This window comes from Theropithecus gelada, chromosome 14, assembly GCF_003255815.1.
Source record: "Theropithecus gelada isolate Dixy chromosome 14, Tgel_1.0, whole genome shotgun sequence".
In the NCBI taxonomy this organism is placed as follows: Eukaryota; Metazoa; Chordata; class Mammalia; order Primates; family Cercopithecidae; genus Theropithecus; species Theropithecus gelada.
This window is the reverse complement of record NC_037682.1, coordinates 70,700,366-70,727,929: the sequence shown is the minus strand read 5'-3', so window position 1 is coordinate 70,727,929 and position 27,564 is coordinate 70,700,366. Positions and strand designations below refer to the sequence as shown.

Sequence of the window (27,564 nt, the reverse complement as noted above, 5' to 3'; positions counted from 1 at the left end):
TTTGGTCAATATCTCGTAGTCTCTGTTTAATTTCCTGAAAATGAAAGTCATTTGGAACAGATCTCATTTGAAGAAAGTTTTGAGAAAGAAACCATCCTTCCTGCTTAGGCAGCTGGCCGCAGCAGTCTCTTTTCATGACATCCCTGCTGCCAGCACCAGCAGCAGCAGCAGCAGCAGCACTGCATGCCACCTGACAATGTTCCTGTGCTAGGCACTCTACCTATGTGACCTTTCTCAGTCCTCACACAAAGCCAGGGAGGAGACCGAGATTCAAAGTTTCCGTGAGCTTTCTAGGATAACACAGCTCAGGAACCAGTAGCAATGTGATCTAAGTATTTTATATGCATATCCTATGTGTTCCTCTCAAAACTGCAATGAAATGAGTGCTGTCATCCCTGTTATACAGAGCAGGAGGCTGAGGCTTGGCGAGGTGAGGTGACTTTTGCAAGGTCACCACATGAAAACTGGCCCCAGAAACCAGGTCCTCTGACATGTTTTACCCCTCCCCAATCTTTCTTCCATCTCGTTTATGTTTTTCCCTTCCTCCTCCACCTCCTGCTTCTCTTCACCCTCTGCTTCCCCTCTTCTTTCCACTGTCTCCTCTTTTTTTCCCCCTGCTCTCTCCTGCCTTTCCCTCTACCTCCTGAACACCCAGAGTCCATGGGGCCATGCCATCTTCCCTCCACCGGGTGAGTTGACGACCGTCCCTTGCTGTGATCTGCCTCTGCTTTCTAGGCTTTGCAGGAGGAAATCTCTATCGCTGGCTGCAAGATGAGGCTGAGCTACCTGAGCAGCCGGACCCCTGGCTACAAATCTGTCCTGAGGATCAGCCTCACCCACCCGACCATCCCCTTCAACCTCATGAAGGTGCACCTCATGGTAGCGGTGGAGGGCCGCCTCTTCAGGAAGTGGTTTGCTGCAGCCCCAGACCTGTCCTATTATTTCATTTGGGACAAGACAGACGTCTACAACCAGAAGGTGTTTGGGCTCTCAGAAGCCTTTGGTAAGCCTCCCGGCTGCAGGACTCAGAGAATAGCACTTGCAGGGAGCACTCTTTCTACCTCCTTGGTTCCTTTTTCCTTCCTTCCTCTTCTCAGATCAAAAGTACCTAAGGCTTAATTGACCTTTCAGACCTGTTCGTGACTGGCCAGGACCTAAAAGAATGTACTGAAAGACCTGAGTATGGAAAACCCGACCATTACAATAAGGCTACAGAACCAAAGGGCCCTGGAAAGTGCCGTACTGGCTTGTGAGGGGCTAAAAGAGGGCATGTACCACAAAGGCAGGACCAGGTGGACATTGCCTGGCCACCCCACAGCCATCCTGTGGGAACTTACCCATTAAAATAGGAAAGCTAAAAAATTGTTTCTTTCTTTTTTTTTTTTTTTTTTGAGGTGCAGTAACTAAGATTCTTCCTCCATCAGAAATGCTTTTTGGCCTCTTTACCCAGTCAGAGAAGTCACCTCTTTGTTTTTGTTATTGCTGTCTCTTTGTAAGATGAAACAGAAATTGGCTGTAACCTCACCTGGAGTCCCAGCCTCACTTGGCACTTGGGCTTCCAGGGGCTGGCTGTATGCATTTCTGCTTCCAGATTAGAGGAGGTCCCAGGAAGGGCTCAGAGCTGGACTCTTAGCAGGTCTAACCCTGCAGAGCTGATCCACCAAGCACTTAAGAGTAACCGTCCAGCAAATCCCTTCTCATCTTGAACCCCATTCCAATTTCATTCCCTTAGGTCCAGAAAAGGCAGAGATTCAGCAAAGGCAGAATGAGGAAGCCGAGAAGTAATGTTATTTAGAAAGAAAGGGAGGGAAGGAGGAAGAAGAAGAGGGGGAGGGAAGGAGGGAAGGAGGAAGAGAGGCAGGGAAGGAGGAAGAGAGGCAGGGAAGGAGGAAGGAAGGAGGGAGGAAGGAGGGAAGGAGGAGAAGCAAGGAAGGGAGGGAGGGAGAGAGGGGGGAAAAGAGGAGGAGGGAGGTGGGAAGGAAATGAAAGAATGTTGCTTGAGCACCTGCTGTGGGCAATGTGCGCCCCTGTACATTAGCATCTCAGTTAATCCTTATACTCTGTGAGTCAAAAATTGTCACCCCCAAATTCTGCATGAAGTTGAGGCCCAGAGAAGTGAGATGACTTCTCAGTGACGCACGGCTAGGAAGGAACAGAGTTGGATTTATTCCAGATCTTTCCTCTGGGTTCGCATCCCATCCTACCCAACAAGGGCACAGTGGGAGCAAAGGTGCCATCTCTCACTGTTCATGATCCCTTCTGTAGATCAAGCCACTTCTGTCATCTTTTTTAAAATGAGGCCTTGCAATCTCTTGAGATAAAATGAGCACTTCTAGTGCCCACCAGTCAGTGAAAAAGGGAAGTGACTGGGTTGGAGTCACTTTCCTAAGATCACAAGTGACCAGTAAGAGGCATAGTGGCTGCTTAAGGAACTCAAGCCATGGGGGAAGGGGTCACAGGGACGTCTTCCGGCCCAATGCCCTGTTGCCATAAATGGTCGGCAGTCTTTTGTGGCATCTACAAGAAACTTTAAGGAGCTGCTCAATTGTTAATTCCTGTCTTGAGCATGTAGTAGGATATTGTCCACTGGAAAATAGTGCCTGCCCAGAAAGACGCTTGGAAGAAATAACATTCCTGTCTCTGCTGGTTCCTTTCCACAGTCCAGTTACAGGGCTTTTTATACACCCAGGGTCAGGGAGGCTGTCATGTTTAGCCTTCATCCCAGTGACCTTCTAAGGGGTCCTGGATTTATGTAACAAAAGTAAATCCAGGGGATTTCTAAGCTTTGAAACCCAAAGCAACTTCCAGCTTTTTAAAAGTAATCCAACTAAGTTCCTTTTCTATATATCCATTATAAATGATTTTAAATATTTTTCCTAATTTAAAAAACACCATAGTCATTAATAAAAATTTGAAAAATGGACAAAAATAGAAAAAAGTCATATGTGATCCTGTAAACAAATACAACTAGTTTTCTTTTTTCATGTGTAATTTCTTTTTCTGGTTTTTTTTTTTTTTTTTTTTTTTTGGTTTTTTTTGTTTTGTTTTGTTTTTGAGACAGAGTCTCGCTCTGTCGCCCAGGCTGGAGTACAATGGTGCAGTCTCAGCTCACTGCAACTTCCACCTCCTGGGTTCAAGTGATTCTCCTGCCTCAGCCTCCCGAGTAGCTGGGACTACAGGCACATGCCACCACGCCCGACTAATTTTTGTATTTTTAGTAGAGACGAAGTTTCACCGTGTTAGCCAGGATGGTCTCAATCTCCTGACCTCATGATCCGCCCGCCTCAGCCTTCCAAAGTGCTGGGATTATAGGCATGAGCCACCGTGCTCAGCCCATAATTTCTTTTAACACAGAAATACCATATATAAACAGTCTTTTCAACTGAGCATTGCTCCATAAGCATTTCCCAGGTCACCACATAGTCTTCTTCACTGTGACTTCTGGTGGCTTCATAGTATTCCTACAGTGGATACACTTGGGTTTGCTCACCCTCTCACCCCTCTTGAACCTTTAGATTACACCTAATTTTCCAATATTATAAATAATGTTGTGGTGAAGACTTTTATGCACAAAGTATTTTCCATACTATATTAGTCCATTCTCATATTGTTATAAATACCTGAGACTGGGTAGTTTATAAGAAAAGAGGTTTAATTGGCTCATGGTTCTGCAGGCTGTACAGGAAGCCTGGCAGCATCTGCTTCTGGGGAGGCCTCAGGGAGCTTTGACTCATGGCAATACGCAAAGCGGGAGCAGCCGTCTTACATGGCAGGAGCAGGGCCTCGGTTGGTGGGAGGAGGTGCTACACACTTTTACACATCCAGATCTCAGGAGAACTCACTCACCATCATGAGAACAGCACAAAGAGGATGGTGCCGAGCCATTCATGAGCATCCACCCCATGATCCAATCACCTCCCACCAGGCCCCACCTCCAACACTGGGGATTACAATTAAACATGAGATTTGGGTTGGGAACACAGAAACAAACCCTATCACATACTAAAGATTATTTCCTTGGAAGGGATTCACTTAGATCCTTTTAAAGTAATTGGTACATTTATTTTAACTTTTCCTCAAATGTAAAATTGCTCTTCCAAAAAAAAAAAAAGAAAAAATTGTTAAGGCTCAGCAATCTTGTGTTAGTATTTCACATAGTTCTGGTTGCCACTTAGAAATATGATCCTTTTTTCCTCTTCTACAAAAGATAAGCCAGGGGCCTTGCCTACAGGTCTAAAGGCCAAAGAGTGGCTTAGCTCACTTGTGCATTTTGCCTCTTCTGTCACTTATAGTTTCTGTGGGTTATGAATATGAATCCTGCCCAGATCTAATCCTGTGGGAAAAAAGAACAGCAGTGCTGCAGGGCTATGAAATTGATGCGTCCAAGCTTGGAGGATGGAGCCTAGACAAACATCATGCCCTCAACATTCAAAGTGGTAAGTGGATTAATAGAATTACTTGAACCAGGCTGGGGTGGAACCTCGTCTCATATCCCTTGTGCCCTGCCAAACAAAAAATTCGCACTTTGAATCCCATAGGCTTCTATGTGATCAGGGAACTCAATCAACAGATATTGCTTGGATACTTCCTTTGAGCTGTCACTGTGCTAGGCACTGGGGATGTAGAAATGAATGGCCTCAAGACTTTATGCCTGTGAGACACAAATACTCTCCAGGCAGTTTCAATGTTGTGCCACATCACAGGGCACTATGAAGGCTAGAAGAAGAGCACCTCACCCAGCGTTTTGGTTCATCAATGTGTCCCTTTGGCAAGAACTCCTGAACTGAGTCTCAGATGGTCTATAGGATTAGCCCTGTGTATCAAGTAGGGAGAACACTCTAGGCAGAGGGCATAATATGTGCCAAGGCGCTGAAGCCTAAAAGAAGAGTCACTGGAGAGAAGGTTCATTGTGATTTAAGCAGAGAATGACATGAAGGGAACAGCAAAAGACAGAGCTTGGGTGTGAGCAGCTGGAGCCCAGGGTAAGAAGATTAGGACATTCAACTACATGCAAGGCAAATGTCAAGCCTCTGCAGGGACTAGAGCATGCGAGTGGCACCATCAGATCTGTATTATAGATAACTCACTCTGACCATGAGCTGGGATGGGACAGTTAAATATGGTAATGATGTCAGATATCACCTGCCTGATCTAAAAAGGCAGTGAATGCCCATCAAAGCCACAGCTTGTTTTGGGGGGAATTGACAAACTAATTCTAAAATTTATGATAGAATACAGACTTGTAAATAGCTAATGCAGCCTTTAAGAACAAAGAAGAGGGACTCACCAAATATCTATATTTATAGCTATCCTAGAAAAACCATATTATCTGAAACTGTGTGGTGCTGGCACAGGAACAGATAAATTGATTCCATGGAATAGAACGCATTCAGAAACTGACCTGGGAAGAGTAATTAAACTAGGCTTTGGCCCCAAATTTCAGAAAAGCCAAAATAACAGAATTGGAAATAAAGTTTCCTTCTCACTCACTTCACTTCCCACTCTGTAAGTCTGGAGGTAGATAATCCAGGGCTGCAGGGTCTGAGACCCAGGCTCCTCTCTCTATGCTCCACTCGGGCTTTTGTCTCCAAAGTCATGATCCAAGGGGACCACTTCAGGTCCAGCCTTTACATCCACTTTCCAGTCAGCAGGAAGGAGGTCAAGGATGAAGAGCAAGTCCCTTGCATTGTAAGGTCACTTCCCAGCAGCTGCTCATATCACTTCTACTTACATGCCATTGCAAGAACCTAGTTGTGGATGTGGCTGCCCTGGAGCCAGAGATCATGGTCTGTTCCAGGCAGTCATGTGCCCAACTAAATAGCCAGGATTCTGTAACTGCAAAAGAAGGAAAGGGTGGATAGGATGGATGTCAGTCGGCAAGGAGAAGTTTTTGCCACATACCATGTATATATAAGAACTTGGAACATGACAGAGATAGCATCACATATCAGTGGAGAATGGATAGGTGTTTTAGAACTTAGTATTGGGAAAATTGGCTCAATATGTAGAGACAAATTAAGTCCTCACTGCACACTGTATACAAAATAAATTCAGATGTTTTCTTAAACATCTCAGTGTGAAAGATAACACTTTAAATTTGATGGAAGAAAATATTTAAAAGGCCAGGCACTGTGGCTCATGCCTATAATCCCAGTACTTTGGGAAGCCAAGGCGAGAGGATCGCTTGAGGCCAGGAGTTCGAGACTAACCTGGGCAACATAGTGAGACCCCATATCTACTAAAATAATTTTTTTAAAAAAATTAGCTGGGTGTAGTGGCACATGCTCGTGGTCCCAGCTACTCAGGAGGCTGAAGTGAGAGGATCACTTGAGCCCAGGAGTTCAAGGCTACAGTGAGCTGAGAACATACCACTACACTCTAGCCTGGGCAACAGAGTGAGACCCTGGCTCAATTTAAAAGAAAAAAAAAGAAAGAAAAGAAAAAAGAGAAAGAGAGGAAGGGAAGGGGAGGGGAGGGGAGAGGAGGGGAGGGAGAAATTAGTAGAGTACTTGTAAAAATCTCAGGAAAGGATTGCCTAAAACCTAACAAAGCACAAACTTTAAGGTAGAAAAATGATTGATTAGAGTACATAAAAAGTAAAGATATCCGTTGAACAAAGGACAGCTTTGACAAAGCTAACAGGTAACAGTTTGGGAGACAATCCTGATTATCTGTAAGAGCACAGCTCACTCGGGCTTCAGTATGGAAGAGGTGAGGCAGCGGGCAGAGGATCCAGTTTGGAGGCTGTGAAGTGTGCAGGAGGAAAAGGAGGAACCAGACTAAAAAGAAACAGGATAGATGTAGGAAGAAACTTTTGAGTCATTGAGGTTAATCCCCTCATTTTGTTGGTGGGGAAAGAGGCCCAGGGGCAGTTAAAGCAGTAAAGAGACCTATACAGGAGCTGGGATCAGCCCATTAATAACAAAGCCAGGTAAAAACCTGTCGCTTCTGGACTCTCCTTTGGTGAGAAGAGACTGTGAGTTTCACTCATTCATTTGTATAAACATTCATTGGCATCTACTCTGTCAAGCTCTGTGCTAAGGACTGGGGATACAGAAAGGAAAAAGACATAGTCTCCACACTTGAAATGGTATCGATTGAAAGAGAAAAACAGGTAAGTGCGATAAATAATTCATGCTATCATAGAGCTATGGACTGGGTACAGGAGATATGGACAACCTACCTGAGAGGCAGTATAGGTGAATGGCTAAGGGCCCAGACTCTGGAGCTCTTCCACTTACCATCTGTGTGACCTTGGGTAAGGCCGGTTAAGCTACCTGGACAGTCCCCTGTTACAATAGGGATAATAATAGTACCTATCTTACAGAGCTTTGGAGTGAATTAAATCCATATGACTTGTTTAGGACACTCTGGGTTCCATTAGGGGGTGAGGCAAAGCCTTGGGCTATGAGCCTGGAGATGGTCGATGGAGATCTTGCATGCCTTGCAAAATCAGGGTGATTCTGTGGTCAACCACGGGAAAAGATACCCATTCCTGCTCCATAGGCAATTCTGTTTTTGCTTGTCCCAGGCATCCTGCACAAAGGGAATGGGGAGAACCAGTTTGTGTCTCAGCAGCCACCTGTCATCGGGAGCATCATGGGCAATGGACGCCGGAGAAGCATCTCCTGCCCCAGCTGCAATGGCCTTGCGGACGGCAACAAGCTCCTGGCCCCAGTGGCCCTCACCTGTGGCTCCGATGGGAGCCTCTATGTGGGTGATTTCAACTACATTAGAAGGATCTTCCCCTCTGGAAATGTCACCAACATCCTAGAGTTGAGGTATGTAAGGTGATGCTTTCTTCATAGTTCGTAATAACGTCCCTTTGCCATCCTTTGGGCCCCACCACATTACCTACTGAGCCCACGGATGGGACAGAGCCTCGCCTATCAGACTCTGGGACTTTTCACCTCCCAGCTCAAGCAGCTGCTGCTTCCCCAGTGCACTGCAGTGAAGACAAGCCACCTAGGACAGGGAGATGTCCCCGGCATCCAGAGTACATCTGTGACATAGACGGCTGCTAGCAGCCAAACGTTAAACTCCTTGGAAGCCACTGAATCTTCTTTCTGTTTCCTAGAACTAAACTGATTAGAATGAGTCACATGAACTTTTTTATAAAAACAAGGGGCTGGGTGCCATTGCTCATACCTGTAATCCTAGCACTTTGGAAGGCCAAAGCAGAAGGATCACTTGAGGCCAGGAGTCTGAGATCAGCTTGTGCAACCTGACAAGACCCCCATCTCTGCAAAAAATAATTTAAAAAATTAGCTGGGTGTGGTGGCGCCTGCCTGTAGTCCTAGCTACTCAGGAGGTTGAGGCAGGAGGATCCCTCGAGCCCAAGGGCAGTTCCCTTCAACGGACCAGTATCGAGATAACTGACCTCTCTGCTCCTCAGGTGCTGCAGAAGCAGCTGAGTCAGCCTCTTTCCCCATCCTGACCCTGAGTGATGGAGCACAGCCATGCTTATAGCTCAGGGAAGGACATGATATGTTGGATTTTTCTCTATGCCTCCCTAACCTAGATCATTTTAGAACCAGGGCACTGTCATAGGGTGGGCTCAGGAGTCATGGAAGAGCTGTGCTTTAGAGATAAGGGAGCCTCACACTCCCTTTCAAGAGGAATTGCACCAAGCTCCCTCCCAACTCTTTTAGGGAATGGAATCTGCCTGTCTTCTGGGCCAGGGTCCATGTGAGCAGGACAGGCCCTAGAGCTGGAAAGCCTTCCTCCACAGTGGGCAGGGGAAAAGAAAACTCACTTTTGCTGAGTTCCTACTATTTGCCAAGCATAACAATTCTGTAAGGTGTTTATTATTATCCCCCTTTGGTAAATGAAAAGATGGAGGCTTAGGGAATTTAAAGAACCTGCCTGAGGTCCAGCTTCTAAAATGGTGGACCCAAATCCAGAGATCATTACACACCTCTGCCTCACCAAAGCCCTGTCACCTGGCCCAATGAGGGCCGCTTCGACTTAATGCCTTGTTAAGTTCCTCCCTGGAGGTAAGGTCCTGCTGCAAGAATCTCACTCTGCAGCGCATGTGTGAAAGGAAGGCAGGGCCAACAGCCATAAGCCCTAAAGAGAAGGGTTAGTATCGGCCCCACACACAGGGCCAGACAAGCACACACGCGGTAGGCTCACAGGAAATCAGCTGTCGGCTGAATGAGAAGAGGACCACCAGTGGAATATTCTCTGCCCTTCTGTCTATTATGAGTCTGACTGGCACAGACATCTGTGAAGGAAGAAGGATCCTTTGAGCATATTTGTGTCAGTCAACTGCGTATATGGACCACAACAGAAAGCGCCGTGGACGAGGAAATCAGCTCGCCTCGGCAGAGAAGCTGTACAACTTTGGACAAATCACTGAACCTCCCTGGACCTCTGTTTTCACCTCTTTCCAATAAGAGACCCCATTTTCCCTGCCTCCCTCCTACAGTTGTTGGGGAGATCATGACAGTGGGTAAGGAAGGGAGATATAAGTAAAATTAGAAAAAAAAAAATTTAGAAGTATATTATCATTTTGATATATTTTTTCTTCCAGTCTTTTTTTCCTAGGACTGTTTCTGTGTCATACCCTCCCTTCTAATTATAGTCTATCTCCAATTCTGTATTCTTTTATGAGGAGGCTCCTGGGAAGTGACCCAAGTTTGGGTAACTGTTTGTAGGGAAGTGTGCACGTGGAGACACAGAGCAGTAAGCCTGTGTATCTCTGGGTATGTGTCCATACAGAGGAGAGAATCCACCATTCCAATCCCTGTCTTAGCCCTTGTTAAAGCAGCAGAATGTGTCAACCTAGTCCTCTTCCCCCAAAGTCAGCAGTAGTGGTGCAGGCGAAACCATGCCTCTTCTGTGATATGTACTGCTTGTAAGTGAACTTACTGACAAGTAATATCCAATATAAAATACATCAGTGTCATAGCTGCTAAGTCTTTATTTATTATAGTATTGTATAGCACCATTGCTGTCAAGTTTTCAGGCTGCTAATAATGCTTCTAACCCTGCTGCTAACACCTCATTCTTTCTTCTATTCCCTGCTCTCCTGTCTTCTGTCAGAAATAAAGATTTCAGACATAGGTAAGCCAACCAGTGGAGAATTTCCTGCCTCACCCTTGCCTTGTTGCATGCTGTATGGTAAGCTGCATGTGTCAATTTCAGATGGCTGTATGGCAAAATAATCCTGTGTGACTGGAACTGATTGGGGCAATCAGTTGCAATGGGAGGAAGTCATTAATAATGGCAGCAATGCGTAGCAGGAGCCTGAACTCCTTGGATCTGTTGCAAAGTGAGGCAGTTACTTTAATAGTCTAAAAGTAATATGGGAAAGAATTTGAACCTTGGAATAGTAATTTGAATGCTACAGCCTGCTTATCCTTAGAATAAATGAGGATGTCATCCTAACTGCATTGAGCAACTTTGATGGTCATGATAGGAAGTCCTGAGAACATCTTGATCAGGTGAACAATCTGGAAGAAGACAGGTTTCACATTTACACTTCTGTGGGCATTCAGGGTGCCTCAGCTTAGGGATGCCAGGCAACCCCACCCAAAAGGCTTGCCATCAAGGAGAAAGCAGACTCCCGGAACCAACTGCAGAGATCAATCCCCAAATAGGAACTTTATCCCAGAGTAGGTTTGTCATGTAGACTCACAGCGACATGCAGTAAACAGAAATGGGTCTAGTCAAGCACACCAAGAGAAGTGTCTGCCTGTCAGCATCACCTGTCACTATGGCATTCACCTGACTCCTGGATAAGGCCCAGGTGTCCCCTGACCTCACACACATTGTGGTGACTTGAAAAGTAACCATGGGCAGATGGAGGTGTGGCTTGCATGGCCACAGAAGTGGCTCTCAGTTATCTGACTGTGGCTCTGATCAAAGTGGCATGGGAGTGGTGCTAAGTTTGGATGAAAGAAAGTCTTAGGGATGGTGGAAAGAGTCAGACAGACCCAGAATCCAATAATGATTCTATCTCTTTCGATAGAAGTAGCTGCATTATTCGTGTAATAATTGTATGTGTTATTTTAAGATAATATTTATTATATAAGTAGTAAATATTATAATTATTTAATAATTAACATGTATAGAGCATTTACTTTGTAGCAGATAGAGGGTTATGTGCTTTACATGGATTGTAGCATTCTATCCCCAAACCACTCTGTGAAGTAGATATCCATGATTACATCCAATAGACAGACGAGAAAACTGAAGTTCCCCAATTATGTGGCCTTGAAAAAATGCCTTCATCTCTCTAAGCTTTAGTTTCTAACATAAGGTTAATAAAATCTCCCTTGGAGTGTTGTTGTAATGATCACAGAAGATGTTTGTAAACTATTCAGTACTTTCAGGCACAGGGAGGAGCTCCAGAAATAGTAGTAATGGTAATAATAATGATAACATCCTATAGAGTTAACAGTATTATAATTTATTATCATAACAATTCGTATCATATGATAATGATGATGTCTCCATCTTTCCCAAAAAGGAATTAAATCCTCTTACACCCAAAGACACATGTATTAAAGTAAATCAAATAGAAATTGGTAACAAAAGAAAAAAGGAGGAAACATATATGTGATTATTTGTTAGATTAAGCTCTGAGCTTCCTGGCAGCCAGTGTAAATAAGAAAACATAATTATTTTCATAGTATCAGAAATTGAAAACTTGCCCATTTCTCACCAGAGAAATTTTTTTTCCTGACACTGAAATCTGAGATTTTCAATGAGTTTTGTATGGATGATACTGAACTATGTAATGGTCCATGCCTTCAACTTCAGTTGTGCAGAAAACACAGAAGTACATTTCACATGAAGGTCTTGAATTAAAGCCTAGCATTTAATGTTGAAACATCCAGTTAGTGGTGGCGGCTGCATGGGACGCAGCCATGACCCACGGGGACATAGCTGGGAAGAGTCAGGAGGCCAGGTGCTGTCCAGCCCTGCTACACATTCACCGTGTGGCCTTGGGCTGGTTACCTGGTGTTTCTGGTTTCCAGTCTCATCTATAAACTGAAAGAGTTGTGGTTTGGAAACATTTTGCTTCTGATGTTCAGTGATCTTTTTATATATTCATGGTATGACTTTAAACCCTTCGTCAATTCGTTGTTTTCTTGGGCACTAAAAATTTTCTAAGATGAACCAAAGTAGAAAGGAAAAAATGAATCACTTTCTGCCTTGCAGTTTTCTAAAGACAACCAGAAGACAGAGAGCCTGGGTTCAGCTCTGATGTTAACTGATACCTGGATATTGGCAAATCTCTTCCTCTCTCTGGGCTTCAGTGTCCCCATCAGTAAATGTTGGCGATGGATTTAAAAAATTATAGAGTTGTGTCTCTTCCTCCATTAACTGTCTCAGCCACTCCCAGTAATATGTCTGGCCCCGTGACTGGCAACTTTAGCCTGTGTGTGTGCTTCCCCGGAGCACACTCATGTCTGCCTTTTGCTTTTCCAGCCTCAGTGCCAGCCTGCTGTGCCGGGCATGCTCAGTACAGAAACCTATAATCCACGGGGCATCTTCCTCTATGGACTCCTTCAGGAAACCAGCATCTTTGTCTCTTCCCAGAGCTCTTCCCTAGGGTCACAGAAGATGTTTAAAGCCTTTTCTTCAGAAGTACATTTGAACTCAAGTGTCCATCAAACCCAGCTACACATATTATATTAACTCAGAGCCCTTAACTGTCTCAGGAAATAGGTTGAGCAGGACAAAATAAAGTCTGACATACTTAGTGTTTCCATTATGCACCAAATCTTCTAGAAGTTTCTAAAGGGACCAGCTTTGCTTAAAAGCTACCATTTACTGGGTATTTTATTTTTTAGTGGAACAGGCGCTATCCTCAGAGGTTTATATTCTTCATGCAATTTTGTCCTCAAAATAATCCTTTGAAATAGGTGTCACTATCCCCATTTCTCAGCTTAAGAAAACTGAGGCTATGGAAGTGATGTGACCAGAGTCACTTAGCCAAGTGGATGGTAGAACTGGTATTTGAACCCTTGACTGTGTGGCTCTAGCACTCAAGCTCTTCCCACAGGTTCTGAGAACCAGGGAATCAAGTTCTGCCAGAGCTGCCAACTGCTGTGGTTGAAGGACACTCCTTTGCATGAGGCAGACCTTCCTTAGAGACAAAGAGAATTCTCACTTGGAAGCAAGTGAGCCTGTGTGTCCCTACAGACTCCTAGACTTCCAGCTCCTACTGGGAAATTCCAAACACCATCCAGAATGAGAGCAGAGTGAAGCTTGGCTTCAGCTCATTAACTTCAGGAATGGTACCCTGAAGGCCTCTTGATTTTACATCACTTCCAGAGAGACTAAAGTTATGTTTGAGGAACTAGAAAAGAATGTGGGTCCTCAGAGACTTCTACAGCAAACTGAAAATGAAATTGTGATCTTACTCTCTGTCCAGCCCTACTCAGGATACTGGGCATCAGAATTGAATCAGACATGATCCGTTTCCAGGAAATGCTGCCTGTCCACACAACCAGGCCTGAGGCCTCTGCTGAAGGCTGTCTTCCATCTCATGCTCTGAGACATTGATTATTTGTAGAGTATTCTAAGGCCTTGCTGCTCAAAATACAGACAAGCAACATTGGTGTACTCTGGGAATTGTTAGAAATGCGCACTCACAAGTTCTGCACCCCAGAACTAGGAATTGAAATGTGCGTTTTAGCAAAGGCTCCAGGTGGCACATTAAAGTTTAAAAAGAACTGCTTGAAGGCCATGGTTCCCAAATCTGGCTGTGCCTCCAAGTCACCTGGATAGATCTCAAAGGTAGAGATGCCCACGCCCTTCAATCATTATGGGTAAGACTATTTTTAGAGCTCTCCAGGCCATTCTGATGTGTAGCCATGTTTGAGAACCATCACTCTAAGATTGTTAGCAGTGAGCGTTTCCTATGTATACCCCAGCCAGGGAGGCTGATTTCCTTTCATAAATTCAGCAGAACTTTCCAGAATACTTATTCTGCATCAGCCCAGTGCAAAGCAGCAGAGACTGGTAATCAGTCCCTGCTCTTGAGGAGTTCAAGGTTTCATCCAAGAGACAGACGATTAAACAGAAAAGTTTAATTGGTGCTACAGATACTAAAAGTATAAACTTCGTAAGCTCTAGTAAAGACACAATGAAGGAAGAGGCCAGTTCTACCAGTGGGGAAGAAGTGGGGGTTCAGGAATGGCATTACAGATGAGCTGAACCTCAGAAGACGAGCAGGTACTCCCAGGTGAATATGGGCAGAGGAGCCTTTTAGATTCTGAGCAGCAGGGTGGGGAAGTAGAAAGAACGCAGACTTTGAAGTCAAGCAGAACTCGGTTGGAATTTCGTCCTGCCGCTTAGGATTCTGTGGTCCCAGACAAGTCACTTCACCTCTTCCAGTCTCAGTTTTCTGAAATACAAGGGAGGAAAGTACCTACCTTATATGGTAGTTGTGAAGAAAATGAGGTCAAGTGCTAGTGCAGTGTCTGGGACAGAATAGGCATCCCTAGGTGGTCGCAGATGCGTTCCTGTCTGTGGTAGTCATCTCTGCAGTTCTGTTCTGCAGACAGGTGGCGCTTCAGCCTAGTGGAGTCGAGATGGGCATCACAGACGCAGGTGCAGCTCCCAGTGCCGGGGGGCAGGAGGACTAAATGAGTTGAATGTTCAGAGAGCTCTGCAAACTAGAAAGGGCTGTTGAGATGTATAATTTCATTTGATCCTAATGGCAAGCCTGTGAGCATAGCCGAGCAGGCACTTAGTCATTTGACAGCTAAGGGACCTACGATTTGGACTATTTAGGTGACTTGCCTAAATGAGAGCCCACACTTTCTAAGTTCAAAGCTAGCTGTTGTTTTCCCTATGCTTAACTTACCAGCAGACCTCAAATTTGTCCTTGGGCCAAAAGATGCAGCCACAGCTCTTATAGACTCTGGGATAATCCTGCCAGTGCCACCCTGTCCTGGAATTCACTGATCTGAGAAGCTCCACATGAGTGACACTTCTCTGGAGCAGTGCAGGGAGACATGAGATGGAAACTCAGGGGGCTAATCTACATTGACAGGGCCCCTCACCATACCCCTCAGGGACCCTTTTCTGCTGAGGTAAATAGCACCAGTTTATCATGAGTGATGTGCAAAGAAATGAAAAAAATCACCCCGCCTCAGAGCTGCCATCAGAAAAGCAAAAAGATCAAGGCTGCCCCAGCATTACACAGTAGGATCTAAGGTCACTGCATTTTATTTAGCCAGAATTGATGTCATCTAGGAAGATTAAATCTGTGCTACATTATAGGGTAAGTCACAGGGGACATTTCAAAACAGACAGGATACCTGTCCTGTTTACTGCTACCCCCAGAAGAGAAGTAAAAGAAGAGCTAAATAATGCGAATGCAAACACTACCTAAGTAATCTAAAAATAGATATGCCATCTACTTAAAACAAGTGACTGCTATGGGCTAGAAGACATGAAGCAGAACACTGGAAAAACAAAACTGAACAAAATCCAGTCTCTTCTCTTCAAGTATTGACGATCGGGTTTTGGAGGCCCACACATAAATGAACAGTCACAGCATTATGTCCTATCATCCAGAAATGATGCACAGGGAGAAGGCTGGGGAAGATTTGCAGAGGAGGGAGCATTTGAACTGACAGGTGAAGGGTGAGTAGGAAAGGGAGGCGTGGGGCATACTGCAGAGCAGGAGCAGCAGGTGTGGGCAGACTTGAGGCGTGCTGCAGGGACAGGTCTGTGGCCAGGTGCAGGGTGTCTGGGAGGGGAGGGAGGATGGAAGGGTGGAGCAGCATAGCAGAAAGCTGGGATTTGTGCAGGGGTGGGGCAGGGGGGAAGCTCTTAACTTCTCTGTAAGATTAAGGAGTCCCAGAAGGGAAAGCATTGAAATGGCAGGTTGGTATTTGGGTTAGATCAAGAATGACTTGTAGAGGACCCAGGCTACAGGCGGAGAGACCTCCCCTTGGTTCGAGAAGGATGTGACAGGACAGTAGTATTAGGATTAGAGAGGAAGAACAGTTGGAGAAAATCTTATCAGGTTAGTTGAATTCAGGGAGAGAAAACCAAGGAAGGAAAGCCTTGGGTTTGGATGCCTGGCCCTTTTCGAGGTAGCCAGTCCCCAGGGACACTGTCCAAGGCAAGACACATTTATAATGACAAACCTGCCAGGGCCAGATTAAGACCTTCCGTGACTTACGTACTGAAAAGATTATGGTGCCCCAGTCTTCATAGGGAATTCAAAAAACACCAACCTGTAAAATAAAATTTTGCTTTTCAAAAGGACCCAAAACTTACATACCTGATAAATGCAAATAGCTTCTTTCTAGACTTTTCAAATTATCTTGCTTTCGTCTTGAAGGGGGTCTGCAGTGCTCCGGCCCTGCTGGTGCTCTCATCACTGCTCAGTCTGTCCTGAGTCCCTTAGCACAGTTTATACCTCACTGTGCAGTGAAAATGGCCAGCATCAGGCCATCCAGTCCAAACAGAGAGAGCTTCCTTTGAATCAAAATACCTTCCGGAGACTTGGAAGGGGCTGCCAATATTGAGATGCAGTTTTGGGGCCCAGTGAATGTTCAGGCCATGCACAGGAACTTAAAATTAGCTTTTCAGAAGCACCAAGTTCAACTTCAGCGTGCCCTAGACTTGAAAGAAATTGTATATCAGTACCAGGGGATAAAAAATTTCAGGCTTAATAAGAGATATTACTACATAGTCGTCTCCAAGTGCAAGAAGAGACACAATCATTGGTAATTAAAATAATAATTATTGAGCATCTACTACACTATGCTACTTTGCATTTATTATTTTCTCTCTAATTTCCCCAATATACCAGCAAGGTAGCTGTTAACACCCCCATTTTGCACATAAAGACAATTCGAGGCCCAGGAGGCCTGGTAACTTGCCCAAGTTGCAGAACCAGGAAATTACAGAGCTAGACTTGGAACCCAGACTGATCTGACTCCAAATCCTGTGCCTTTTCCTCACCCTGTGGCTAGAGGCAGTGCTTTGTCTCCTCAAGGCCTCTCTGTAGTCAAACTTCTCTCTGCTCTGTTGGCACAGCCTGCTCTTTATAACTGTTTTCCAGAAACAGAACCATCATTAGCACTGCTCTTCTGTGTTGCTTTTTTTCCTTGGGTTTCACTGCGAATTACAAACTAATCCTGCAGTTCATTTATATCTGACTGCCAGAGGGAGACTCCTGGGCTCCTGATAAGTGTAACATGAGTATCCCCTGAAGACAGTGTTGATGCTGACCAGGAGTCAGAGCCAGCCAGGGTTTCATCCCTCAGTCCCAAGATGGAGATGAGGGATTGCTGTAAAAATCCTTTGGAAAAGGGCTTGTGTTTTTGAACTCTTGAAGTGTTTTTTTTTAAGTCAAGAGCATCCATGTTTCTAGCTTGAATGAACGGGACACCTATAGTAGGCCTCAGTGGTCATCTTCTTAAGAAAACATGTATTTAGCACCTGATACAAACATGGCACTGAGATGGTCATCTCAATCATTGGCAGTGGGTTTTTGCAAGAAAAGTGGGTGGGAGGGATAGTTAAGCCAACGACTGAGGTCAGAAAAAATGGGGAACCATCACCCAAAATAGGGGCATCATCCCCATAAGACATTTTTGCTTTGGATTCTAAAGGGCCAGGGGTTCATCTGTCCATCTCCAGCTACACATAGGAAAGAAGAAAATGCTCATCAGTTGGCCATGTCTTTGTTTTCTAGTCACAGTCCAGCACACAAATACTACCTGACCACAGACCCCATGAGCGGCGCTGTCTTCCTTTCTGACACCAACAGCCGGCGGGTCTTTAAAATCAAGTCCACTGTGGTGGTGAAGGACCTTGTCAAGAACTCTGAGGTGGTTGCGGGAACAGGTGACCAGTGCCTCCCCTTTGATGACACTCGCTGCGGGGATGGTGGGAAGGCCACAGAAGCCACACTCACCAATCCCAGGGGTAAGACCTTGCCTTAGAAATATTATCAATAACATTTATTGGAGTATTTTCCATTTCAGAAAAATATGCATGATTAATATTGCAAAAATATTTCGAAAATACCAAGAAATGTATGGAGGATGGTGAAAACTGAAAATTCCACCTGCCAAAAATACTCCCAGTTAACATTTCCTGTCTTCTCTGCTAGTCTTTTTTCAAAGTGTTTGTGTATATGTAGTGTTTACTAAAAACAAACAAAATGAGATCACATTAAGCAAACTGTTTTAGCAAACTGCTTTTTTTCCCTAAATGCTAGATCATTAACATTTCTCCATGTCATTAAATGTGTACTCATGTTAGTGACTATATAGTATTCCAGCAAATGGATGTCCCAATCTTCTACTATTGGACATGTATGCTGTCTCTCATGTTATTGTTATACAAAAACATTTTAGCGTATCATGTTTTCATATGTTGATGTGCTATTGGGTGGGTTAACTGTAGGTCTCAATTCTGAGTGCCTGAAAAAGTTGAACCTCTAAATGCCCGCAATCACAATTTTTCCTTCGCTTATTCAGGAAATATTTGAGTACATAGAGTACAATGGTTACATATATAAGTTCATCATAGCAGAATAAATAAGACCTGAGTGTGAATTACTGTGACATGGGTGAGAGGAAGAGGTGCTCCCTGAGAAGCAAGAAGAAAGAGGCTGTTCATGGGGGTTTAGAGCCAAGAGAGACCCCTGTGCCTTGGAGACTGGGAAAGCTTTTTGGAGAAGCCATCATTGTCCACCCTCAGTGGAGTGTTCACTGTGTTGCAACCCCTATAGCCAGTGACTTACAGTGTCTAAGCTCTAGGGTCCTCACTGATAGAATGGGGTAACAATGCCATCAGTGTCTACCTCCTAGGCTTATTCTGATGGTCAAAATTAATATGTTTAATAATAACCTATAGAAACATTATAAGTGATTGTATTATTAAATAGTTCCAGATTTCAGGGCCTACTTTCAAATCAAAGCGGGAGATTCTAGTGAAATCTGGCATTCAAATTCAGACTTTGTCATCTATAGCTGAGTGACTTTGGGGAAATCACTGAAGCTCTCTGAGCCTCATTTTCCTCATATATGTAATAAGGATATGCTGCACAGTTGTGGTACAGATTGAATATTATTAGGAATGTGAATGCTTAGCACAGTAGTACCAGGCACATGGTAAACATCCCATAAATGATGATTCCTATTATTGTTGTTCCATTATATCACATCACATCATATCATGTCACATTGTCTGTGCCACATACCTGGAGTGTCAGGTGGTAATTGTGTGGGGTAAATATTGTATCAACAAAGGTTAATCCCTCCTAATTATGATTTCCAAATACTGAGAGAGCAGCCAGGAGTGAAAGAATTCTAGGCCTGCACTTAGAAGCCCTGTATGGTTTTCTTCTGCCACTAGCTGGCTCTGGGACCTCCTCCCCTGGGCCTCAGTTTCCCCATTGGTCAATGAATGAACAGGTTGGGCTAAATAATCCCCAAGACCCTTTGTAGCCACAGTATTCTACTCTCTTAGGTTTAAAACAGTTTTATCTGAGAATTTTTATTCTCTCCAGGGCTTTTTCAGTTGTTCTCCGCACATGTGTGTTCTCTTCCCCACCCTCGCAGCCCCTCACCCTCACACAGATGAAGTGGCAGTGCATTTACCCAAAAGTCTGTGATTAACCCAGATAGAAATCGCAAGGGTGACACGATATGCAGGCACTTTGCAGCAGGGAGGAGAAAAGATGTCCATCTATTTAACACAACAAAAGAAGAAAAATTTAGGTAATTAATCGGGGACAGATCACTTCTATTAGCCTGTGCAGCCAACTCTGTAAGCAAGAAACCCAACTATTCATGGAGCACTCATCAGTCCGAACAGATGGAAGAGAAAGATGGGGCATAGCTAGGCAGACAAGAAAATGCCTGTCTTGGCACTTAAAGAATGAAATTAATGTACATTCAAGACAGGACCATGAGAAAGCCTTCCCAGTCTTGAGGCTGCCTAGTCCTCTGTGTGAAATCACTCTCCTGCCTGACCAGCCTAAGAAGGAACAGTTGGTGCTCCAGCAGGTTCTCAGCACTCAGAGGCCCCTGGGCATATTAAAGCACCCTGCTTGCCAGTGAGAGACACGTGGGCCCCCGGAGCAAAGGCCTTGAAACCTACAAAGTGCCAGCCACTGTCTCATCATTACAATGGTCATTAACAATTATTGAGGACTAATTACTACAAGTCAGATGTTAGAATCCCCGTTTTATCAATGAGGAAACGAAGACTTAAAAGTGAAGTAATATGCCCAAGTTAATACGACCAGAAAATTTTATAATTCAAGTCTCTCCACTTCAGTGAAGCCTTCCTGACCCTTCTTCCACTGCCTTCCCCAGAGAAAATGTAGCAGAACAAAAGTGACCGGAATCTCCTGTATTTTACCATGACCCTCTCGAGTCTGTCCTTTCCTGTGATCCTCACATGGTACTGATTCATTCCTGTGCCTACCATTCTAAACTGGGTGCTCCCTGGGGCCATGTCCCATCTGTATCCCATGACAGTTCATGGTTATGTCTGACTCTTGCAATTCTGAACCTGGGATGGAAATTACTATCACTCATGAACACTATTAAAGCATGCCCTGGTCCCAGTCCCAGCCACCCCCGAATCAGTATTTCCAGGAGTTAGGCCAGCAGGTGTATATTGAAAAACCTCTTCAGGTACCTCTGATGCACATCACAGGCTGAGAGGTACTGATATAGTGTAGTGGTTCTCAGACTCTGGTTTGTGTCATTATCACCCAAGGTGCTTGTCAAAACTGCAGATAGAAGCTCAGACTCCACTTGAGATATTCTGAATCAGCTACCTGGGGGGTGCAGTTTAGCAAGCTCCCCAGGGGATCCCCATACACATCCAAGAGTGAGAAATACAGATTTGGAACAATCTCATTGCTTGACAGCTGGGAAAACAAACACAGAGATGCTCAGTGACTTGCCCAAGGACATACAAGCTGGGTCAGGGAGAAAGTTAACAGGATGAGACAGTCTAGTAAATGGAGCAGGTAATGTTGAGTAATGGTTCTGACTCCTCTCCTCAGTGTGCTGCCTTTAGAAATTCAGTTCAACAATATTCTCTACACAAATCCATAGGATTCTATTCAGATTCTGTACTTTCATAATGATCAGTGAGACTAAAATAATAAGAATAGAAAAGCATGAAGGACGGGCCAGGCCCGGTGGCTCACGCCTGTAATCTCAGCACTTTGGGAGGCCAAGGCGGGTGGATCACCTGAGGTCGGGATTTCAAGACCAACCTGGGCAACATGGTGAAACCTCATCTCTACTAAACATACCAAAAAAAAAAAAAATTAGCCAGGCATGGTGGTGCGCGCCTATAGTCCCAGCTACTCAGGAAGCTAAGGCAGGAGAATTACTTGCACCTGAGAGGCAGAGGTTGCAGTGAGCCGAGATCATGCCACTGCACTCCAACCTAGGTGACAGAACGAGACTCTCTCAAAATAAGAAAGAAAAGAAAGAAAGAAGGAAGGAAGGAAGGAAGGAAGGAAGGAAGGAAGGAAGGAAGGAAGGAAGGAAGGAAGGAAGGAAGGAAAGAAAGAGAAAAATGGTTACCAAAAGGAAAACTGATTATTATAATTACAGAGCTTCAGAAATAGGTGAATTTAAATAACTCACAGTGTTAATATTGAAAAAGATCCTCCTTACCACTATATCCCTACTGCTTAAAAATTCCCAGAAGTTATGAATCCAGGTTTAGTGGATGACTAAGGTGATAGATTAAGATCTCAGGAGGCAGCAAGGTGGGAGGACCAGAGCCCTGGAAGATCTGAAAACCTAGGTTCTAATCCCTGCTTTGAACAAGTCACTCAAGGCCTCTGAGCCTGAGACTCCTCCTCTTTGAGAGAGGAATGAAGGTTGTGGGAGGACCAAACCCAATCGTGTAGAGGTGCTGTCAGCTAGCAAGGCTCCAGGAATGTGCGCGCCGTTGTCATCTCTGATGCTGAATTCCTGTTTTGGTTTCTCTGCCCCCAGGCATCACAGTGGACAAGTTTGGGCTGATCTACTTCGTGGATGGCACCATGATCAGACGCATCGATCAGAATGGGATCATCTCCACCCTGCTCGGCTCCAATGATCTCACATCAGCCCGGCCCCTCAGCTGTGACTCTGTCATGGATATTTCCCAGGTAAGATGGCTTCATCTACCAGAGCCCTGGGACTGCCCACTCATCCTCTCATCTGCCACCCAGCCAGCCTGCTGGCCATTCACCTTTGCACTGGTAAGCCTTTAAAGAGCACCTACTTGGTGCCAGGCTGTGATGAGAACCAAGGACACAAAGATAAGTAAGAAACAGCCATGTCCTGGGAGTTCACCATCAGGAGTAACAAGTAGAAGCTCAGGGGACAGTGAAGAAATCTCCCCAAGGAAACCTCAACAGCAGCAGAGTAGGATAGACACAGCTTTCCACCACGTGACATTCAATCCATTGCTACCTGAATTTCGTCTTTGGTAATAACACTGATGGGTATTTGTACATTGCCTGTTCTCTTTCTAAGCTACATGAGGACAGAAATTCTGTAATTAACTAGGATGCCTGGTTACCCAAATTTGGGCACCGTCTATACTTGCTGATTGATTAATCGATTGACTGAATCCTACCGTTTGCCACTCACTCACTCAGTAACTTTAGACAAGTTTTCTAAAGTCTTTTGAGCCTCACTTTTTATATCTGTAAAATGGAAATAATTCACTTCAGCCCAGTATGATTACTCTAAAGATACAGTAAACAATGCATGCACAACTCCTAGCATTGCTTGGCCCTTCAGAGGTGATGAACAAAAGGTAGAGTGCCTGCTTTCACACGGGAGGTGACATTTATGCGAGTTTTACAGGTTGAATAGAATAGGGGTTTCCTGAGTGACAAGAAAGAAAAGGAGACATTTCACACAAAGGAAACAGCACGTGCAAACGCACAAAGATGTTAATGAGGCTGGTACACTCAAAGAATAGTGGAAAATTGAAAATCATAGCATAGAGTGCTTGGAAGCGGGTGGCCGCAGTTAAAACAGGAAGCATGGTTTGGTCCAGGTAGGGAAGGACCCTGCTGTACCATGCCAAAGAGTTTGGACATTTGCAGGTGGATACCAGGAACCCATTGTAGGTCAAAAAGAGACACAAGTGACTGGCTATCCAGCATGTCCTTAGTACATCCTGTGATGACTTGGCAAGGGTATGTCCTTTGTTGCTGGATCCTTTGGCCGGGCCAGGCCCATGCTGAATCAGTGTCCTGTGCTGCATCTTGCCAAGATTACCAAAACCTGGCAAATCAGGAGCATTGAGTTATATCAAATTGCAAATTGATTTCAACATTTAGCTTTTTAAACCCTTTCATTTTTAGGGGAGCCTGCACAGACAGGTCCTTTTCCACTGAGTGTGACACCTGCTGCCAGCCTTTCTGGTCATGCCTGCCTCTGTTACTGACATGTATTGCTAAGTCCTTCCATGGAGCCTTGTGGATGCTGCTGGCAGTCCCAGCACTCATGTCACTTCCCCGTCGCATGCTGGGATGGTTTCCCTCTGCGCCAGCTAATATGATTGTTACACTCCAGAATGGAAGCTGTTCTCTGCCACTCGTCTTTGCAGTTTTGGCAGGCTTACCCTTGCTGGCTAGTGAGTTTCCCTCTCCGGTCTGTGAGCAAGCTTGAATTACCCGTCAGGAAGCCACCATGGCCTAAGGATGTGCATACAAGTATTTTCAATTCTCAAAACGGGCCCTCAACCAGCTAGCACAGGGTGCCGAAAATTTTCAGTCCACACATCGGAAAATTGTTTAACTTTAGATAGAGGTACTGCCAACCAGTCGGATCAGAGGCTTGAAAGACAACTGGCATATGGTGCAGGGGGAAAAAATGCTCAAACCTACACTTAGGTTCAGAAATCCTGGACTGAAATCTCTATGCCCCTGGCCCTCACTACTTTTGCCTGAATGTCAGCATGGGATCTTCTTTAACCAAACTCCAATACTGGCATCTATGTTACAGACACATATGCGCAGGTGTCACTGGCTTTCATTCTCAGAGCTTCCTCTCTATTCTACTGCCCCGTGGGGAGCAGGGAGTTAAGCCAGAGACAGCACACAGCTCAGAGGCATGAGTGAGAAGGTGAGAGCCAAGGAACTTGGACCAGCTCCTTTGGGAGGAGACAAACCCAGGCCCAAAAAGAAACTAAAGAGAGAGGCACAGAGCAGAGAAGGAACAGAAGGAAGTTGTTGCAACGTGTTAAGAAGTGGAGATGGCCACCACTGACGGAGAATAACTCTATGCTTAGGATCCAAAATAAGAACTTAGTATGTGCCAGGCACTCTGTAAGAAATGGGGGTACAGGATAAGTACAACGTCTCTTTTCTTACTTAGCTATCACAATAGTCTCATGGGGTAGAGCTGATCTACCCCATTTTAGAGATAAGAATAGTGAGGTGTGATGAAAGAAAATACATTTTTAAATGTAGAGCCCTGTACCAGGTTCCATCAGGGATATGGAAATGAATTTTTTCATGAAATTATGTACATAAATTATCTAGTACAGTGCCCAGCGGCTAGGAATAGGATGTGAATACTAGTTCCCTTTAAAATCCACAGATAACTTCCGTGTACATTGTCTCATTTAATCTTCACAGCTACCTTATGTAATGTGTATTATCCCCTTTTACATATAGAGAAAGAAGTTTGGTGTTTAAGAAACTTGGGTTAGGTAACACATGTAGCAATTGTGGAACTGGAATAGGAAGTGAGGTGTCCTGACCCCAATCTCTTACTCTCTCTATACCATTTGCTGGTCCTTCCTTCATTCATTCATTTGACAATCCATTTTTGCAAGAAAATCACTCTGCAACAAGGCAGCCAGCTCCAAGTGCTTTACTAAAGGCACAGGATGCTCAGGTGGACAGGGAAGAGGGTATCATTCCACACTGGAACCATGGAACACAGGAGCTGCAAGACCTCTGAAATTATCAAGTCTAGTCCATTCATTTTGGGGATGGGAAATCAAGTCTCAACACGATCATCAGTAATAGGGTGGTGAAACCAGAGAGGCTTAGGTAGTTTGGTGCAGGATCATCACACAGGCAGTGTGACAGAGTGAGGAGTGACTCCAAGAGCAATGCCCCTTCTCATTTCCCAGGCACCCTGCACATGGCATAAGGGGAAAGTGTAGGAAAGCACTTGCTCTTCATTCCTTCCTCTCTTTCCTCTCCGGTCTCCCTCCACTAACTCTGTCTTCCCCCACTCCTCCCATCAAGGAACCATCTTTTCATCATAGCGACAGGCAGAAAGGTCTCCGCAAGCAGGTCCCCAAGGTGCCACAGGACCAGAAGGCATAAAATATTTAGCGGCCAGCATTGACAAGAAGTGGGTTTTAAGAAATTGAAAATTCCCCTGTCACTTTAGAGCCAACTGTGTTCTTGATGCAGCCAAAAGCTGCCCAGAGAGCATGGGGAGTGTGAAGCAGCAACCCTGGCTGGCAGCAGCCCTGGCGAATTTTCGGGCTCCCTGGCTCTGCAGGGACAGAGGGAGCTGGGAGTAAGGGGACAAGAAGACTTTAGAAAGCAGGACCTGAAGATCGTGCTTTAAAGAACTGAGAAAGGGCCTGCCCCCTTCTGAGAATGTCCCTGAGCTGAGGGGACAGATGGAGGTGGCCTCACTCGTGTGTATATAATGTATTAGGGTTTCTTTTTATACTGGTAAACTACCACATGTACATTGTAGGAAATATAAGAAGTTAGAAATCACAAAAAAGGAAATTAAAATCACCGTTAATCTTGGTATGGTTAACGTTTTGATATGTATCCCTCAAGCACTTAATCTCCTCTTTATCTATAATCTAGCTAAACTTCCTGTATTTTTCCCCAATTGGTATCCCACTGTGCTTACAGTTCTGTAACCCTGTTCTTTCTACTTAATACATAGCAAACATTTCTCCATGTCATTAAATATCCATCTATAACACCACTTTTAACAACTACACACAGTATTCTAATTTATGAGCAAACTAAATGTACTATTATTTAGCCAATTCTCAGTTGTTGGGCATATGAGTTGGTTCTCGGTCTTCGTCCTTATTAAAAATGGCTTCATCATTATTAAAAACACTCTTATAGACAATGGTGCAGACAAGTAAATTCCTGGAAGAGAAACTTCTTATCTAAAGGCTTACACTTAGGTCAAACACAGTGGCTCACACCTGTAATCCCTGCACTTCGGAAGGCCACGGTAGGCAAATTGCTTGAGCCCAGGAGTTTGAGACTAGCCTGGGTTACATGGCAAAGCCTTGTCTCTATAAAAATATATATATTAGCTGGGCATGGTGGCATATGCCTGTAGTACCAGCTACTCGGGAGGCTGAGGTGGGAGGATCACTTTAGCCTGGAAGGTGGAGGCTGCAGTGAGTCAAGATTGTACCACTTCACTCCAGCCTGGGTGACAGAGTGAGACCCTGTCATCAGACATAAGTAAATAAAAATAAAGGTATACACTTGCTTAAGCAAGCCCCAAATTGGACCAAATATCAAGGGTTTGTATGGGGCTCAGGAAGTCTAAGGCAATGAATTTTTAGGTGGGGTGGAAAAATCAGCAGTAGGGTGCACCTGTCAGCACTTCCAGTCCACACAAAACATAGCTGGACCTCCTAGGGACACAGGTGAAAAGGGTTCCCCTTAGTGCCAATACCTCCTAGTGTGATAGATCCAACAATTCAGTCTCCAAGTCCACTGAAGAAGACACTCCTCCCCTCAGACCGTGCCAGCTGCAGTCCCCTGGGTGCCCACTTGAAGACCCGCCATGACCTATGCCAGTTTCCCAGCCTGGCTCAGAGGAGGCTCCACATGGGGCCCAGCTCTTCTGAACTCCCAGTTCCTACAACCAGCTTCAGTAATCCCTTCCACATGGACCTGTTCTCTGAGGTACTAGAACCATTTTCTGGAGCAGGGCTTCATAAACCTCAGTGTGCACAGAAATCACCTGGGGATTTTGCTTAAATGCAGATACTGATTCAGTAGGTTTCAGGGAGGGCTGTCCTTCTGCATTTATGCTCAGCTCCTAGGTGAGCTGATGCTGATGACCACACATGAGGAGCAAGGATCCAGTCATGATTCTCAAGCCCACATCAGGATCACTCAGGAAGCTTTTTGAAATAATGCCAATGCCCAAGCTCCATACCCGGGGAACTGATTTCACTCATCAAGGGTGGGGTTTGCGCACCATTATTTTCTAAAATCGCCACAGATAATTTGAATGTGAGGCTAGATTTCAGAACCACTGGTCAAGAACTATGACAGACAGAGGCCATGGTTAGCTTGTCTTTATATCTCTAGCACCTAGCCAGCTGTTAATCCATGGACTCAAAGAATTGAGAAATCATGTATGTATCATATCAACCATGCATGAAGAATCTTTCTTAAGCCTCTGAACAACTCCTACTTCAGCCTCCAGACTCCATCTGCCTTTCCCTCCCATCTCTAGAGCACCAGCTGCCATTATTTGGTGGGTTCTGGTGGGTCAGAGACTCTGTGCTGTTGTCATTCCCATTTCCCATATGTGACTATTGAGCCTCAGAGAGGCAAAGTAACTTGCC

The 27,564-nt window shown here is 44.8% G+C and overlaps 1 protein-coding gene across 1 annotated transcript in view; it reads left to right on the top strand.

Moving 5' to 3' along the window:
- TENM4 (teneurin transmembrane protein 4) overlaps window positions 1-27,564 on the top strand; it is a 787,121-nt gene that overhangs the window by 715,973 nt on the left and 43,584 nt on the right. The window contains exons 22-27 of the mRNA XM_025357209.1: window positions 736-1,003; window positions 4,293-4,436; window positions 7,532-7,781; window positions 10,048-10,068; window positions 17,681-17,913; window positions 21,969-22,123. Coding sequence (XP_025212994.1) covers window positions 736-1,003; window positions 4,293-4,436; window positions 7,532-7,781; window positions 10,048-10,068; window positions 17,681-17,913; window positions 21,969-22,123 — 1,071 coding nt within the window. The remainder of the gene's footprint in view (window positions 1-735; window positions 1,004-4,292; window positions 4,437-7,531; window positions 7,782-10,047; window positions 10,069-17,680; window positions 17,914-21,968; window positions 22,124-27,564) is intronic.